The 18,014-nt window shown below is 44.5% G+C and overlaps 1 protein-coding gene across 1 annotated transcript in view; it reads left to right on the forward strand.

The window, feature by feature from the left end:
• Positions 1-18,014, forward strand: part of LOC115478365 (vomeronasal type-2 receptor 1-like) — a 60,346-nt gene that overhangs the window by 14,795 nt on the left and 27,537 nt on the right. The window contains exons 3-5 of the mRNA XM_030215665.1: positions 1,420-1,465; positions 5,200-5,360; positions 15,072-15,363. Of these exons, the coding sequence (XP_030071525.1) occupies positions 1,420-1,465; positions 5,200-5,360; positions 15,072-15,363 (499 nt within the window). The remainder of the gene's footprint in view (positions 1-1,419; positions 1,466-5,199; positions 5,361-15,071; positions 15,364-18,014) is intronic.

An 18,014-nucleotide genomic window follows, 5' to 3' on the forward strand; every position in this document is an offset into this window, starting at 1 on the left:
GATTGTCTGACATTGCTGCTTGGATGTCTCTATGTCATCTGAAGCTAAACATGACTAAAACTGAACTTCTCATTTCCCCCCTTAAACCCACTTCCCCTCTTCCCCCATTCTCTATCTCTGTTAATGGCTCTCACATCCTCCCTGTCTCCTCAACTCGTAACCTTGGAGTCATCTTTGATTCCTCTCTCTTCTTCTCTGCGCATATTCAACAGATCGCCAAAACCTGTCGTTTCTTCATCTACAACATTAGCAAAATTCGCTCCTTCCTGTCTGAAATGCAATCGATCTGCAGCCCCGCCTTACCTCTCTACCCTCATCGCCCCTTACGTTCCTTCTTGTAACCTCCGCTCTCAAGACAAATCCCTACTTTCAGTACCCTTCACCACCACCGCCAACTCCAGGCTCCGCCCTTTCTGCCTCGTCTCACCCCATGCCTGGAATAAACTCCCTGAGCCCATACGCCAGGCCCCCTCCCTGCCCATCTTCAAAGCCTTGCTCAAAGCCCACCTCTTCAATGTCGCCTTCGGCACCTAACCACCATACTTCTATTCAGGAAATCTAGACTGCTCCAACTCGATATTTCGCCCATTAGATTGTAAGCTCTTTTGAGCATGGACTGTCCTTTTTTGTTAAACTGTACAGCGCTGTGTAACCCTAGTAGCACTCTAGAAATGTTAAGTAGTAGTAGTAATATGCTACCAGAACCCTTATCCAAACCCTTGCTTGGATTATTGCAATTTGCTTCTCACTGGTCTTCCACTCAGCCATCTCTCTCCTCTCCAGTCTGTCCAAAATTCTGCAGCACGACTTATTTTCCACCAAAATCGTTATACCCACACTAGCCCACTCCTCAAGTCACTTCACTGGCTCCCTGTCCGCTTCCGCATACAGTTCAAACTTCTCTTACTGACCTTTAAATGCATCCATTCTGCAGCCCCCCATTACCTCTCCACTCTCATCTCTCCCTACATTCCTCCCCGTGAACTCTGCTCACTGGACAAATCTCTCTTGTCTTCCCCCTTCTCCTCCACTGCTAACTCCAGACTTTGTTCCTTTTCCCTCACGGCACCTTATGCCTGGAATAGACTTCCTGAGCCTGTACATCTAGCTCCATCTCTACCTGTTTTCAAATCTATGCTGAAATCCACCTTTTCACCATTGCTTTTGGCTCCTAGCCACTACTCAATTGCCCTCCCCTTGTTCCTTCTCACCCATTACTTCCCTCGCCCTTAATTGTCTTGTCTGTCTGTATTTTTAGATTGTAAGCTCTATTGAGCAGGGACTGTCTCTCTGTGACAGGTGTTCAGCACTGCGTGCGTCTGGTAGCGCTATACAAATGCTAATCATAATAATAATAGGTAATTCAACCTTGCCAATTGGACTAACATTGGTGGATATTTTGGGGTGCACTGTCTGTAGGTTCAGGAAGTTCAAAGCATCGGTTGTGGGAGCCCAGAATGAGGCAGTGGTTAAGAAAGCCTGCTATAAACTCAAACTAGTTTGCCAATTGAGAACTTATTTAAGGCAATTGGATTTTTGTACAGTGGTACAATTGACAGCATTGAGTCAGCAGGACTACTGTAATGCAGCCTTACTTTCTTCCATCCAGGATCATAGCTACGGGTGTAGTTGTTTCTTTTTCTGGGTGTCAAAGAAGGGAAAAGGACTTCAAAGTTATTTTACCTGTTTTGCATGCAAGCGAGCTGCAACGAGCAGCTCATTTGCATTCCCTTTCTTTGATGCATAGCCATTCCCTACCGATTCGCTATGGAATTTGGTAGGGAAAGGCTCTAACGACGACTTTAGTGCATCTGGCTCTTACTCATTTACATGTGGAAGAGTAGCCTAGTGGTTAGTGCAGTGGACTGTGACCCTGGAGAACTGAGTTCAATTCCTACTGCAGCTCCTTGTGACTCTGGGCAAATCACTTAACCCTCCATTGCCCCTAGTACAAAATAAGTACCTGAAAATACGTAAACCGCTTTGAATGTAGTTGCAAAATACCACAGGTGAGGGTATATATCATTCAGTGTAAAAAATGTAATGAAGGATGCTATATTGGAGAAACAGGCCAGATGCTTAAGACAAGATTCAATTTACATAGACATCATATAAACAATACTGGTGCCAGCAGGGTTCCCACGCCTGTTGGGCAACATTTTACAGGACCAGGACACTGCACCAGTGACTTCACAGTGAGAATCCTCAAAGGTAACTTTAAAACCATACAAGAACGTAAGACCTTTGAAGTCAGAATGATTGAATATTTTAACACCCAACAGAAAGGACTTAACAAGGATCTGGGGTTCCTAGCCCATTATAAACCATAAAGCTGTATGTCTCTGTTGATCACCCTCCCCTCACCTATCCACACCCACCCTGTTAGAATATCAATGATATGCTTTGATGTCCCCATGCATACTTCCTACTCACCCCCATCCTCCCACCCTGTCAGACTGTCATAGTAATGCTTGAATGTTATCACTTATATACACTGTCAGCTAGCACATTTGCTTATTTCCGATCTGACGAAGAAGGGCAACCTTCGAAAGCTAATCAAGAAATGTATTAAGTTATGTCCAATAAAAAAAGGTATCATCTTATTTTCTTTTCCATGTTTTATTTTGTTTGATTTCTATTGATAACCTTAAGAGTGGACTAACACGGCTACCACACTCCTCTACTTATAGTATCCCAAGAAACACTACTCATACATAGTGCCCACCCAAAATGTTAGGAATGGCTACACCACTGGTGGGGATCCCTTACCGCCACCCGTTGAGATGGTGGTAAGGGCTCCCCTGCTAACCCAGCGGTAACCACTGCTGGTTAAGTTCTGGCGCTACAAAAATAAGACATGTTATCGTAGCGCTGGAAATGGTTTGCACTAGGGGTGGGGCCTACCGCTAGGCTCCTCTGGTTGCCCGGCGGTAGTTCTGGATTGGCACGCGGTAAGCCCAAGGTGGGCTTACCGCTGCTTTGTAATAAGGACTAAAGGTTGTTATTATTCAGGGGCTGTCCAAGGATTATGAAATGAGCTTTCCACTGAATTGAAAACTGCTGCTCATTTATCTATAACTTCATCAAATGTTAAAAACTTTTTTTTTTTACTGTATATTTTAAGCACTTGAAATAAGGTGCTATGATTATGTGTCCCGAGGCTAAGGTTTGAGATTTAGAGGGTTTAAATCATACTTTAAATGTTGTACTATTTTAAAATGGATGGCTATTCATTATATTATACTCCACACTCTACTTTCTGTGATTGAAGGAGTGCTCTAAACACAATGATATTAAATTGAATTAAATTAATGGAGGCATGAGCATTCAAGAATGTTGGCTTTTGCCAGATGCAAGATAAATGAAATATTATCATTCAGATGTAAAGGACTTAAGCCAATTAATCAACATAACAGCAGTCATACTCTTCTATAAATTATATTAGTGCTGTTGATTAATCATAAGTAACTATTGCAATTAATGTGAACATTTTGATGATTAATGCTACTGATGTAATGCTAGCTATCTGGGTTTAGATTCAGCCCATAGTGTTCAGTGTTTTTTTGCTGACCACCATGAGCTGAATTGAGCATATACTGGCCCTCCTGAACCCCCATATAGCATTGCACTCCTGAAGAACTCCCTTCCTAAACTCCCCCAAGAGCATCCACCTCACTTGAAGCCCCCCTTAAATCATCAACCTCTCCCGAAGAGTCCCTCCCCAGAACACCCCCCCAGAGCAACCACCTCATTCCCAAAGACCTCCACCCCAATGCCTACCTTAAGGATGTCGTGATGGACTAAGGAAGTAGTTCCCAAACCTGGTACTGGAGGAATCTCAGCCAGTCAGGTTTTCAGGATATCCACAATGAATATTATAAATTTGCATGCAGTAAAGGCAGTGCATGCAAATCCCTCTCATGAATATTCATTGTGGTTATCCTGAAAACCTGACTGGCTGGGGTGCCTCCAGGACCAGGTTTGGGAACCACTGGACTAGGGTTAAACAGGCAGGAGTGATCCAACGTCACTCTCTCCCATGTGGGCTGGGTTCAAAATGGTAGCCCTTTTTCTATTGCTACATGTTGCGGCCACCATTATGAACTTGGAGCCAGCACATGAGGGAGCAACTGGAAATCATTCCTATCTGCCTTACCCTAGAGCACCAGGACATCCTATGGTAGGCCTGAGGGCTTAAGGGAGGGACATTGGGAAAGGGTGGATGCTATTGGGTGGGGTCTTCCATGGGGGACTCCATGAGTGGGATGCTCTTGGGGGGGCTCCTTGGGAGGGGATTGATGTTTTGGGGTATGTTTGGGAGGGGGTTCTTACAGGGGGTCTCTTTGGGAGGGAATGAATTGCAGGGGCTTCAGGAGGGGGTGGATGGTCTAGGGGGCTTTGGGAAAGAAATTATCTCCCCCCCCCCCCCCAATATTCAGCCTTCTAACTGGTTAGCTAACTGGATAGTGGGCTGAATACCTGGTTACCTGTGTTATTGTACTGTCCAGGACTATGATTAAAAATGCAATTAACTGTGATCGAAGTTTTGAATTAGGCAATTAATGACGATTAAAATGATCAGGTAACAGCTACAGGTTATATTCATACTGGCATACAACGTTGTTTTCTCATTCTGCAACTTAAAAAAAAAGACAGTTGGACATAGCATTTCCACTTGTAAACCATCATCATTTGTTGATGAAAATGATGTTTATTAATAATAATAATAATAATAATAATAATAATAATAATAATAAGATACTTCGACCATCTTGGCAGGGGGTGAAACAGAGATTCCACTCTCGTTTATAATTTTTCCCACATCTCTATGATTATGGAATGCTCTGTTTATATAATATTGTACTAACTTAAATGATAACTTGTCTATCATCGGCTATTCTTTCTGTGCAGTAATAAGAGAACTGAAGGTCTGCAGCCTGTCTTTTCAGGAGAGAGCAGGCTTCTGCCTGTCAATTACAGTGCACTGATGAATAGTCACAAAAGGGTAAGTTCTCTTGGGAATCCCTCACTCTTCCATAGGCTAACAGGAGAAATCTAACAGCCTCATAAAAGCTTCAGTAGTACTCACAATCATCATTTGCCCAGTGCGTGTCCTTAAAAATGGAGAACACGAAATGGCACTTACTGATCGGACTATTGATCTTGTTACAGTATGACCTGCTTGCTCCGATGGCAGAGGAAGAGCCTACGTGCCGACTAATAGGCAAATTTGACTTGCATGGCTTTCTAGATGCAAAGAACCACGAGCTGATCTTAGGAGGAATGTTTCCCCTTCACTCCAGGATTATTCTTGTGAATGAATCCAGCGATGAAGAACCCACATCGCCAAAATGTGAAGAGTAAGGCAGGATTTAAAAAAAAAAATTTTTCCTCTGTGTTCTCTGTGGGAGTGATAAGTTCATAACGTAAACTGCTGATTGAGCAATTACATTAGGGGCCTGATTTACTAAAAGCTTTTATTACATTTTGTTTCTGTGTAGAAAAAGCTTGCTAAATCAGGGCCCATCTATTGGAAAATGAGAGAGAGAGGGAGCGCAAAATAGTAAATGTGTTTATTTTCAAACCACACTAACAAATCAGAAATAGGGAAAGAATGAGAAAGCGCGTTTTTTTTTTTCAATATTTATGCTAAGAAGATAAAGTTAATATATTTTCAACAAATTTAAACTATAGGGCCTGGAAATAGAAGATAGTCTATAATGATCTCTTTAGTCATAATGATCATATGATATGAAACCCTTGACTATAAAATGGGATTGGGGATTCTGCTATGATCAGGAAATTGATTTTATAAAAACTGAAATGTATCAAGATATTATCTAGCAATATTTTAAGATGTTCTCTGAAAACAAAATACCACAGATGGGCTGAAAACTAAAGCCAATATTTGATATAAAGAAGAAAGCAAGGGCTGATTAATACCATAGAAATATTTTATTCTGAGCTCACAGTGTTAAAGCTGCTTGGTTAATGTCAAATATCTGTTCTTACTAGTTTTCCTTTTGCTTGATTATTTACTGTCCCTTGGATTCTAGAAAGGTCATCCAAATCTGGGTGCCTAAAATTGGGTGTGGATCCCAGATCGGCACCCAAAATAGTTAATGGGCTCCAATGATTCAATTATTGGAGCTAACAAGGACTTTAATTGGCATTAATTATGATTTGTGCACCGATTTGGCTACCAGGGCCACTGAGAGACTGAGCCAGGCCCGGGGCAGGGCTGCTGCCCCCCCCCCCGATCATCTCCGCTACCACCCCCTCAGGATCATCGCTGTTGCCACCCCTTGTCGCCACTACAAATACCTTGGCTGGCGGGAATCCCGAGGCCCTGCCAGCAAAAGAAGTCTTCCTCCAGCCTGCTCTTCACTCCGCCGCAATTGCCTGCCCTGCGGCTGCTTTTTCTCTCACGTCGCACGTGCTCGGTTTCAAAACCAAGCATGCGCAGCCTGAGGGGAAAAGCAGCCACTTGACAGGCAATGCAGCAGAGTGAAGAGGAGGCAGGAGGAAGATTCCTTCTGCTGGCAGGGCCTGGGGGGGACCCCCTCTAGACAAACCAGAGGCCCTGGCCCAAAGCTCTGCTGTGTCCACTCATCCCCAGCCTCCAAAGGAGTCCTGGCATCGGAGGTTTCTTCAGGAGCAGGAGAGAGAGAGCAAGAGAGACCCCAGCACTGGCGTCGGGCCCTCCTTGGAGGCCGAGCCTGGGGAATTTTGCCTCCCTGCCCCTTCCCTCTCGGTGGCCCTCCTGGCTACATGCTATTCTGTAACAATGGACATCTAAACTGGATTGCACACATCTCAAAAGAGGTGTGCCTATGGGAAGGGCAAAGGTGGATCAGGGGCGTTCACAAAAGATGCATGCAGTGTTACAGAATAGCAGGGATCTGTGCCCAACTTGTGTTCCAGGATTTACACCAGGTTTCAGCTGATGCAAGTCCTTGCAACCAAAGTTGACTGCAGAATTTGGCACTCAACTCTCTTCTATAAGAGGACTCATCCCAGAGTACCCTTCGTAGAATAGCGTCGAGTGCTGAATTTTCAGGGCCATATATAGAACCTGGCCCTGTATACTGTTTTAAAAGTCTTGCAGAATAGTTTATTTATATCAAATGTATATAAAGGACAATTTTGCATGTATAACAAGTTGCTTACATTTACACAACTGTGTGCATAAATGTACAGAATGCTGACATTTTAGGGTCTTTTAGGAATCCTCCTCAGAAGGAAGGGATCCCCAGAAGCTTAGCCAGTGGTGGGAGGCAGGCTGGTGGTTGGGAGGCAGGGATAGTGCTGTGCAGACTTATACGGTCTGTGCCAGAGCTGGTGGTGGGAGGCGGGGCGGGTGGTTGGGAGGCGGGGATAGTGCTGGGCAGACTTATACGGTCTGTGCCCAGAAAAAGACAGGTACAAATCAAGGTAAGGTATACACAAAAAATGGCACATGTGAGTTTATCTTGTTGGGCAGACTGGGTGGACCGTACAGGTCTTTTTCTGCCGTCATCTACTATGTTTTTACTAAAGTGCGCTAAGATTTTGCACTTAGTGCATTTTAATTTTTGTTGCTAAGGCACACTAAGTGCACAGGTTGTATAGTAACTGCTGGGAGCGTGTCCAACGTGTTCTCGGCAATTACCACACTGAAAGCTGTGCAAGCACATGTAAACAGTAAATTTCATCTGCCATTTGGATGCCCAGACTTCCAATCTCCTACGGTCTTCCTGCAATTTTTCACAGTCTGCATGTGTTTTAACAACCTTGAATAGTTTTATTTTATTTGTTACATTTGTATCCCACGTTTTCCCACCTATTTGCAGGCTCAATGTGGCTTACATAGTACTGTAAGGGCGTTCGCCAATTCCAGTACGAACAAATACAGTAATGTTGCGGTAGAATAAGGTTCGTGTGTACAGACACATTAGGGAATCGTAGAGAGGAAGAGAATCGTATTTGTGTCATCTGCACATTTAATCACCTCATTTGTCGTTCCGATTTCCAGATCATTTATAAATATGTTAAATAACACCAATCCCTGCGACACTCCACTATTTACCCTCCTCCATTGAGAGAAATGGCCTGTTAACCCTACCCTCTGTTTTCTGTCCAATAACCAATTCCTAATTCACAACAGAACATTGGCTTATTTCCAATGACTCTTTAAATTTCTCAGGAGTCTCTCATGAGGAACTTTCTCAAAAGCTTTCTGAAAATCAAGATTCACTTCTTCACCTTTATCCACATGTTTATTCATGCCTTCAAAAAAATGAAGCAAATTGGTGAGGCAAGACTTCCCTTGGCTGAATCCATGCTGACTCTGTCCTATTAAGCCATGTTTGTCTGTATGTTCCATAATTTTATTCTTTATAATAGTTTCCACTATTTTGCTTGGCGCTGACTTCATGCTTGCCGGTCTGTAATTTCCTGGATCACCCCTGAAACTCTTTTTAAAAATCGTCGTTACATTGGCCACCCTCCAATTTTCAGGTACTGCAGATGAGTTTAATGACAGATTGCAGATTACTAACAGTAGATCAGCAATTTCATGTTTGAGTTCTTTCAGTACCTTGGATGCATGCCATCCTGCCCAGTTGATTTGTTCATTTGGCTCAGTACATCTTCCACTCTGTCCTTTCCTCCCCTACCACCCAGGGTTATGAATGCTGCTTTTCTCAGCATCCCAAGGAGCAGAAATCAAACAAACCAACAGTCAACCCACAGCACTGCCACTGTACCATTGGGCTGGACCATCTTTTGCTTTTCTTTGTAGAGGTAGCAAATGAGGTTTTTTTTTTTTTTTTATATATCATTTTTATTGATGACCAAAATATACAAGTAACAGTAAAGTGAGAAAAGCATTGCATTACAAGTGTATTCCAATAGTCTGATGAACATCCAACATATTCAAACTGGCCATCTATGATTTTATTTTTCATCCTATGCCCTTCTAACCCCCCACCGTCCCACCTCCCACCCACCCTCCTCCCCGCGAGCTTACCCGTTCAGTATTCTACTGCGAGCCGTGGGGGTCAGGGTATCCCAAAACAGTAACCAACATTGTAATAGTCGATCTCCCTTTGGGGATGCTAAGTCATTTACTTCCCTACGTTCCAGGGCACCTAGGGAAATCATAAGGGATCGCCATCGTGGCACAGAAGGTGGTTCCGATGAGATCCAATTCAATAAGATCGTTTTCTTTCCCATAGCAGTCGCCCTGCGGAGGAATGGCAACATGCCCCTTCTTCGGTTCCCTCTCACTCTGTATTTATCAAACAAAAGAGTAGGCAAGGGGCACCATTGCAACCCCCAGATAGTCGAGACGAATGTACAAAGTTGTATCCAGAAGGCACGGACCGGAGGGCACAACCAGAACATATGTCCCAAGTGCGCCCCAGATCCCGCACACTTAGGGCAGTCATCCAAAGGTCGTAGGGCAGCTCTAAACGCTCTATGTGGTGAGATATATATTCTCATAGTGAATTTATATTGGGATTCCTGTAGTATCACATCTTTAAAGGTCCTATATCCAATTGTCAGATTAGCCTGTACCATCGCACCAGTAATAAGACAGCCCAAATCTCTAGTCCAAGCCCCAGCGATCTGGTCATATGGTATCTCCGGGCAAAGCTCTTTAAGTTTAAAATGGTAAAATTTAAGAGGAACCGAAAGCTGCGCCTCCAGATCCAGCAAATCTGTGATTTGCCTCCGTCTCTGCGAGGTCAACGAAACTCGGGGGAGGGAGGCAATGTAATGACTCAATTGTAAGTAGGAGAGGGTAGCCCGTGCTGGAAGTCCAACGTTCTCACACAAGTCTTTGAAGGACCTACATTTACCCTCTTTTGTTAGTACTTGGAACAGGAATATTGTCCCCCCCTCTCTCCATGCCTGGAAGGTCCCAGTATCCGTGCCCACTGAAAAATCCGCATTACCTCCAATCGGTAGGAAGGGGGAAGAGTGGCACTCAAACCCTCCAGTTTTGCACAGCCATCGCCATGTACGTCTCAGTGGCGCAAAAATAGGGGCGTATCCCTTGGCAGTAGGTGCTTTGCCAGTTGGCGCATGCAGCCAGTAACTAAAGTGATACTTGCTCACCATTTTAGTTTCAGAAACAGGAAAAGAAAAATAGGATGTGCCCCTAAACCAATCTGTAAGGTGTCTCATGCAGCCCGCCACTGACATACGTTGAATGCTGTGTACACCCAACCCTCCCTTATGTATTGGAAGGTATGTCTGCTTTAATGTAACCCTGGGTCTTTTCCCTTTCCATAGATATCTAGCTAGTAGCCTATGTAGTTTCCGCTCATCTTTATGTAAGAAGAATAGAGACAGTACTTGGACCACATATAACCATTTAGGGACCAAGACCATATTGTACAGAGCTACGCGCCCCCACAAAGACAGGGGAAGGCGCTGCCACATTTCTAAGGTGTGTTGTGTCTCTTTCCACAAGGGGGCTAAGTTGGTTTTGTAAAGTTGTGTTAACGATGTTGGTAATCTAATCCCCAAGTAAACCAGGTAGTCAGTGGTCCACTTCAACGGGAACCGTCCCTCCCAGCGTTCCTGCACTGAAAGGGGTATTGGCAGCGCCTCAGACTTCTGTGAATTAAGTTGGAAACCCGAATAGTATCCAAACTCTGCTATGTGATCTAAGGCTATTGGCAACGATGTCTGGGGGTGCGTCAACACTAGGAGAATGTCATCCGCGTAAGCCAATACTTTGATATGAAGCTGCGGCAGCTGAACTCCCCTTACATCTGGGTCTTTTATGATGTTGCGCAACAGGGGCTCCAAGTAGATCAAAAACAGGAGTGGGGATAGGGGACAACCCTGTCTTGTGCCCCGTCTTACCAAAAAACGTGGAGTACACATTCCATTCACTAGGACTCGGGCCACAGGATCAGTATATAATGTATCTATTGCATGTAAGTACCACCCTGACAACCCTATGTATTTAAGTGTTTGGAAGAGGTAGTCCCAATTCACTTGGTCAAATGCTTTAGTAGCGTCCAGGCCCACCATCAATAGTGGGTGACCCGTGGCCTCAGCTTGCGCCACAGCCATCAGGGCCCTACGTACATTTAGGCCTGGATGTCTCCCCCGCACAAACCCCACCTGGTGGTCCCCCACCAAAGCCGGGAGATATGTGGCCAATCTATCAGCAAGGATTTTAGCTAGAATTTTTACATCAACATTAAGAAGGGAAATTGGCCGATAAGACCCCGGCAGATCAGTTGGCTTACCCGGTTTAGGGATAAGAACAATTAGAGCTTCATTCGATTCCCTGGGCAGCCTCCCCACTACCACAGCTGCATCAAGGTGAAGCGTCAGGGGAACACTCAGTTGGGTCGACAGTAATTTATAATATTCCGTAGAGAATCCGTCCAGGCCCGGAGATTTTCCCAAAGATAAACCCCTGATCGTTTGTTGAATCTCTCGGGCCTGGAGGGGAGCATTCAGCTGATCTCTAATTGCAGGGGACAACACTGGAAGGCCTGCATCTCTCAAGTAATCTTCTAATTTTGGTCCCCCCTGCTGCGCCTCCGGTTGGTACATTCGGGAAAAATAATCTCGGAATATGGTCAATATATCTTTAGGACAAGATTTACGGGAGCCATCAGGCGCTAGCACCGTAGGGATGAATGTCCTCTCTGACCAAGCCTTTGCAACTTTAGCTAGCAATTTCCCAGGTCTGTTACCCAATTTGAAATATTGATATTTACGACTAACGGCTTGCTTCTTAGCACGTTCGTGGAGCAGTGAGTCTAGGGCCACCTGTGCCGCAATCACATTATCATAGTTGGTCTGGGTTCGACAGCGTATGTGTGCACGTTTGGCTTGTTGATATTTTCGCTCTAGTAAAGTTATACCTTGGGAGATCTTTTTGTGTCTTGCACTTAAGTAGCTAATGATTTCCCCTCTCATAACCGCTTTAGAAGTTTCCCAAAATAATGTCGGATTATCTCTATGGGCCACATTATCAGATTCAAACAAATTCCATTTTGTACTAGAAATTTACCAAAGTCTTTGTCCCCAGCTAAGTAGGATGGGAACCTCCAGGACTTAAATCTGTCCACATTGTGTCCCAGTGCTATATCGGCCCAAACTGGAGTGTGATCTGAGATCGCCATAGGTGCCATGTCTGTATTAATTACCCGGGAAAAAAGCGATGTGGAAACCAAAAGGTAGTCTATGCGAGACCAGGTTTTATGGGCCTTCGAGAGGTGAGTATAATCCCGCCTCTGTGGAAATAGTAACCTCCAGGGGTCCACTAGATCCATTAGCTTACAAAGATAAGGCAATCCTTTGCTGCGGGGTAGTGCACTCCATGCCCCAACCGTCGAGCGGTCGAGGTCCGGATCAAGCACCTGATTGAAGTCTCCCGCTACAATCCAAGGGGCCGTGTCATATTTGAGACCTAGGTTTATCAGAGTCTGGAAAAAATCTGCATCATAACCATTTGGACCATATATAGCACATAGGTAGTATTCCTGTCCCATAATGTTAAGATGGAGCAAGACATATCTTCCCTTTGGGTCTTTTCCTATTAATGTAGAAGTGCATGGGAGCCCTCTCCTAATCAGTATGGCCACTCCTCCCCGTCTAGCCCCGGAAGAGGAGTAATAACACTCCCCCACCCATTGTTGGCGCAGCTTTCGGTGTTCCTCATCTGAGAGTTTAGTCTCTTGTAGGCAGACTATGGAAGCCTTTAGGCGTTTCAAATGTACTAAAATTTTTGATCTCTTAATCGGAGAGGTAATCCCAGCCACGTTCCAGGTCACTAATCGTAAAGGTTCAGTCAGGGTGATCCCCTAAAAGTTGTCAAATTAACATGTAACAAAGCTAACATAGCGCCCTGGTTGCCCAGCCCCAACCAAAGGCTCATTATATCAAATATCACATAGTTATACCAAGCTTTACCCAATCCCACAGCCCATCTTTTTTCCCCATCATCATTCTGCTCGCCTCTACCTCTATTCCCACCCTCCCCACCCCTCTTTATCCCCCCCCCGCCCTCCCCCCACTATTCATCTAACCTATCTTACCAACCTCACTCCGTTCTAGTGAGTGTAGAAGGCAGAGGTCTAGATGCTATAGGAACCCTACCCTTCTTTCAAATCAAGAAATGTTCATAGTTAATGTCTCACATATCCCAATGAGCTACAAGAATCACGGTACAGGGTGTTTGGATATCTTCCCCGTCCAGCCCATTCTTGAACCGTTCTGCCATGTGTCTCCGGTCTGCTATCTTGTTCACCAATCAACTCGATCTCACTCTTATTCCACAGTCAGTTGTCGGCGTTAGCAATCCAACAGGAACTTTCTGGAACTCAATCAAATTAGAAATCCAACCGGCAACCGCCAACCAAGAACACTGTCAACATACCAGCATGGTTAAAGCCATCTACTGATTAGATTAGCGATCCCCCCAGGATCAGGTCTGATGATGATTCAACCAATCCACTGCAGCTTCTGGGTTAGTGTAAGCCGTCCAGGTTCCGTTCTCAAGGATCTTCAGCGTTGCTGGATATTGCAGAGTAAACTTGAGCTTTTTTTCCACCAGGCAAGTGCAAACTGTAGAAAAAGCTCGTCGTTGTGCTGCCAAAGCCGCGGAGTAATCCTGAAAGATGCGAATTAAAGTCCCATCATACTTTGTAGTTTCCCTGCAGCTTTTATAGTATCGCAATATTGCCGCTTTTTGAGCGTAACAGTGGAATTTTGCTATCACCACTCTAGGCCTCGATTCTCTTGTTGGCCTGGGTCCTACGCGATGTGCACATTCAATTCGGATCGCTCGGCCTTCACCCGCCTCCGGGAAGTGCACTTGCAGCCATGTATCCAATGTTCGTTTAAAATCTTTATCTGCCACGGATTCTGCGAACCCCACAAATCTGAGATTATCACGGCGCGAGCGGTTTTCCAAATCTTCTACGCGCTGCGTATTCTCCTGGACTAGGCGTTGTAATCTTTCTATCTCCCCCGAGTTATTTTGCTGACCATCTTCTACCTCCGCAACCCGGGCCTCCAGCTCTCCCGCACGACGTGAGAGTTCCGTCGTGAGCGCCGACAGGCCCGTTATCTGGGCAGAAAGCTGGTCAAATTGAGGGGCCAGCGCGCCCACCACTGCTTCCGTAAGTTCTGGCAGCGTGAAGTCAGAGGCCGGGCGGGAGGGTGAGTTCGCCGGCGAGGCGGCCGCCATCTTGGATTCGCCAAGTCTCGGTTTCTCTTCTTTTTTCTTCATGTTTTTCCCGGTTTGCGCCATCGCCGATCTTGTTAGGTATTTGTCCATACACTGGGGGAGCGAACGCGTCCTAGATTATCAATTTTGGGGTCGGAGACACCTTTAAAAGTTCAGTTTTCGGGCAGGGTTCCCAGCAGCAGAAAGTTCCACGTCTTTCCTTGCTCACAGCATCACGTGACCCCCCGGTAGCAAATGAGGTTTAAGCTACCACATGAGTTACGTGCCTGGTGAGGTCAGGAGAGTTTTCATTTCTGTGCTTAAATTTGGGAGAATTAATGTTTCACTACAGCTTCAATCTGGGATATACAGATCATTTTGAATTGTAGGATACATTCCTTTACGTTAGTCAACCATTGATATACCTCTTAGTCAAGATTATTTATTGATTTAGGTTAACATCAATTATTTTTCTGCAAGAATACAATTCCTGTTTCTGAAAGTTCAGAATGATATTACATTTTGCCACCCTGTAATTTGTGAAGGGTTTTCTGCCTTTAGACTGTTTATTAGGTAGTTTTACATTCAACTGAAACGTGAAAGCATGTGTGTTATTGGCAGTGTTAATGAAACATTAGATTCAAATTGTTACTAAACTGCACATTAACTCTTCAGTCATGCCGATGAGCAATCCAGAACAGTTGGAAACTGAGTATAAATGTACTCTGGCAAAACGTAAATAAAAACCACTCGGATAGCTTTTATTTCAATTAATATTCTGGCAAGGTACAGTACGTGCAGTCTTATCATATGAAATTGGTCAATGAATTGAAATGTTGCAGATGTTTATATGGAAGAAAGGTAAAACCTTTTTCTTTTGCAGCTTTAACTTTCGAAGTTTACGTTGGGCCCGAGCCATGATTCACGCCATTAATGAGATTAATAACAGATCAGATATTCTTCCAAACATAACTCTGGGATATCAGATATACGATACGTGTTTTACAATCTCCAAATCAGTTGAAGGTACCTTAGCTTACCTAACGGGGCAGAATGAAACAACGCCTAATTTCAGATGCAGTGCAGGAGCTCCACTTGCAGCTGTCGTTGGAGCTGGTGGCTCAGCACTGTCTATTGCAACGGCAAGAATCCTTGGCCTCTACTATTTCCCACAGGTATGCAAAGTAGAAATATATGCACTATAAGGTGCGATCTTCCAATGTTATGATCCCTATCTGGTCCTTTTACTAAGGTGCGCTAATGAATTAGTGGGTGTTCACTACAATGAATCCCATAGATACAATGGGCTACTAGGCATGTAGCATGTGCTAATTGTTAGCACACGCTAAATCGGATATAGTGCATATTAGTAAAAGGACCCCCTATGCTTTTCCAATTTATTACATAAAATTGGGTGACAGAAACATGGTGTTAATTTTAGTATGCTTCATTGTGATGTACAAATTTTGCATGTCTACTACTACTACTACTACTATAAATCATTTCTATAGCGCTACTAGTCGTACGCATGGCACTTCACAATTGAACATGAAGAAAAGACAGTCCCTGCTCAAAAGAGCTTACAATCTAAATCAGGACAGACAGACAGTACAAACAAGGGATAAGGGTAGGACAGAGAGATAGGACACATAGGGAAAGGGACTATTGCAGAGAGGAAGACAAGATAAAGGTTACGAGCAAGTGACAAGTTAGGAGTCAAAAGCAGCATCAAACAGGTAGGCCTTTAGCCTGGATTTGAAGGCGGCCAGGGATGGAGCTTGATGTAACGGCTCAGGAAGCCTATTCCAGGCATAAGGTGCGGTGAGATAAAAACAGTGGTATATATAGCATGAGAAAACTGAGGAATTATGGGGCCCTTTCACTAAGCTGCTTTAAGTGCTAATGTGTGCTTAAATCAGGAAAAATGACCTAACCTAGGATGCAGTCAAGTGTATAGTGTTCGTTTTGGCATTTGTGCATGCTAACCACATGGTATTTATTTATTTGTTTTGGAGGGGCTATGTTGGGGTGTAGAATGGGTGTGGAAGTGCTATTCAGCTAGCACGCTGACATTAGTGCACACCAAGGGGTCCTTTTACAAAGGCGTGCTGAAAAGTGGCTTGCGGTATTGTAGGCGCGGATTTTGGGCATGCACAGAATCATTTTTAAGCACGCCTGCAATATTTATTTTTCCTGAAAATGGACATGTGGCAAAAATCAAAATTGCCACGCGTCCATTTTGGGTCTCTGACCTTACCCCCAGCCATAGACCTAGCAGTAAAGAATTTGGGCAGTAAGGACCTATGCACGTCAGATGCCACTTGGCACGCATCCGGTACGTGTGTCCAAAATAAAAATTATTTTACAGGCACGCGTAGCGGACGCGTGCCAAAAATGAAATTACCACAAGAGCTACGCGGTAGTCGGGTGATAAGTCCATTTTGGCGCATGTTGGGCGTGCGTAGGCACCTACGTGGCTTAGTAAAAGGAGTCATAACTAAATAATACTGACCTAACGCAGAAGCCCTTAGCCCTTGCTAAATAGGAGACACTAAGTGCTCCCACATTAATTTTTTTTTCAGTGGCCACGACCAGAAAAAGATTATATGGGTTGATATTCTCTAAAAGACATTACATGATGTGATGCCCACAAGCGAGCCTTCTCTGTAGCTCCCACACGCTGGAATGCACTGCCTGAAAGGCTCTGCTTAATACAAGACTATCTCTACTTCAGGAAGCAGGTGAAAGCTTGGCTCTTTAACCAGGCCTTTAATGGAAGAAGTAACTAACTTGTTAGTCTCACTCACACACAAGGAGGGACACAGGCTGCACATACTGCAACAGGACATGTTTATGGACCCCAAGTTTTAATGATAGAGCTCAGGCTCTACACACCAATTCTGTCTTGTCATAGATTGTATGACTGGTTGCAGGGGGCCTGGCTATTATGGGGTGGGTCCCTCAGAGATCACCCCATTCCTGAAGAGTGGCCTAGTATTTGAATACCGGCACCTTTTTTGCTAGAAAAAACACTGGTTAAGTGAGTTGCCCAAGTTCACCAGGAGCTACAGAGGGAATCAAACCCAGGTCGCCAGGGTCAAGGCCTGCTGCACTAACCATTAGACTACTCCTCCATTCCATAATGGAAGCAGTAGTCAGCAAAATGCTGAGTACCGCCAGCTGAATATTGACCCCATAATTGAGAAAGGCCAAGCTTATGGCTGCACGTGAAATGGGCTTAGCATGTGGGAAAGTCCTGAGTCAGGATGTGTAAAATCCGTTTACTAGTGCAGCTTGGTACAAGGACCCCCTATGTTAGCTTAGTTTAGTTTCTTAATCTTGATCCACTGCTTAGCTATGATAGGTCACAGCAGTTTACAATAAATAAAAACATATATTAAAAACACACTTTAAAAAGAACTCCATAAATAGATAGGAAACATCACACTCCTTAGAAGAAAAATAACAAAAATAACAGTTTCCACCCAATAAGAATAAAGGAAGGGGAAAAAAAATCACTTGAGACCTGGTTCATTGAGATTTTTTTCTATGAGAAAAGACCTTACTGAATTGGGCATGTATTTAAAAACATGGATGTAATGGAGAATGTAACACAGCCACTTGGACAGGCAGCAGCTCCTGCTCTCAATGACCCCTGCTGAATCACCAAGGGTAGAGGTAGGCTGGGGGCCCTAACTGAATGGCTGGAGGGTTGGGGCAGGGGGGCGTTTTTTTTTTGGGGGGGGGGGACTTGCTGTCTGCGTGCAGGGGGGAGGGGAAGGGAAGGCGGGTGCTTTGTCAGGGGAGTACAGGAAAAGGGCTCAGA

This window comes from Microcaecilia unicolor, chromosome 10 (assembly GCF_901765095.1).
Source record: "Microcaecilia unicolor chromosome 10, aMicUni1.1, whole genome shotgun sequence".
Classification (NCBI taxonomy): domain Eukaryota; kingdom Metazoa; phylum Chordata; class Amphibia; order Gymnophiona; family Siphonopidae; genus Microcaecilia; species Microcaecilia unicolor.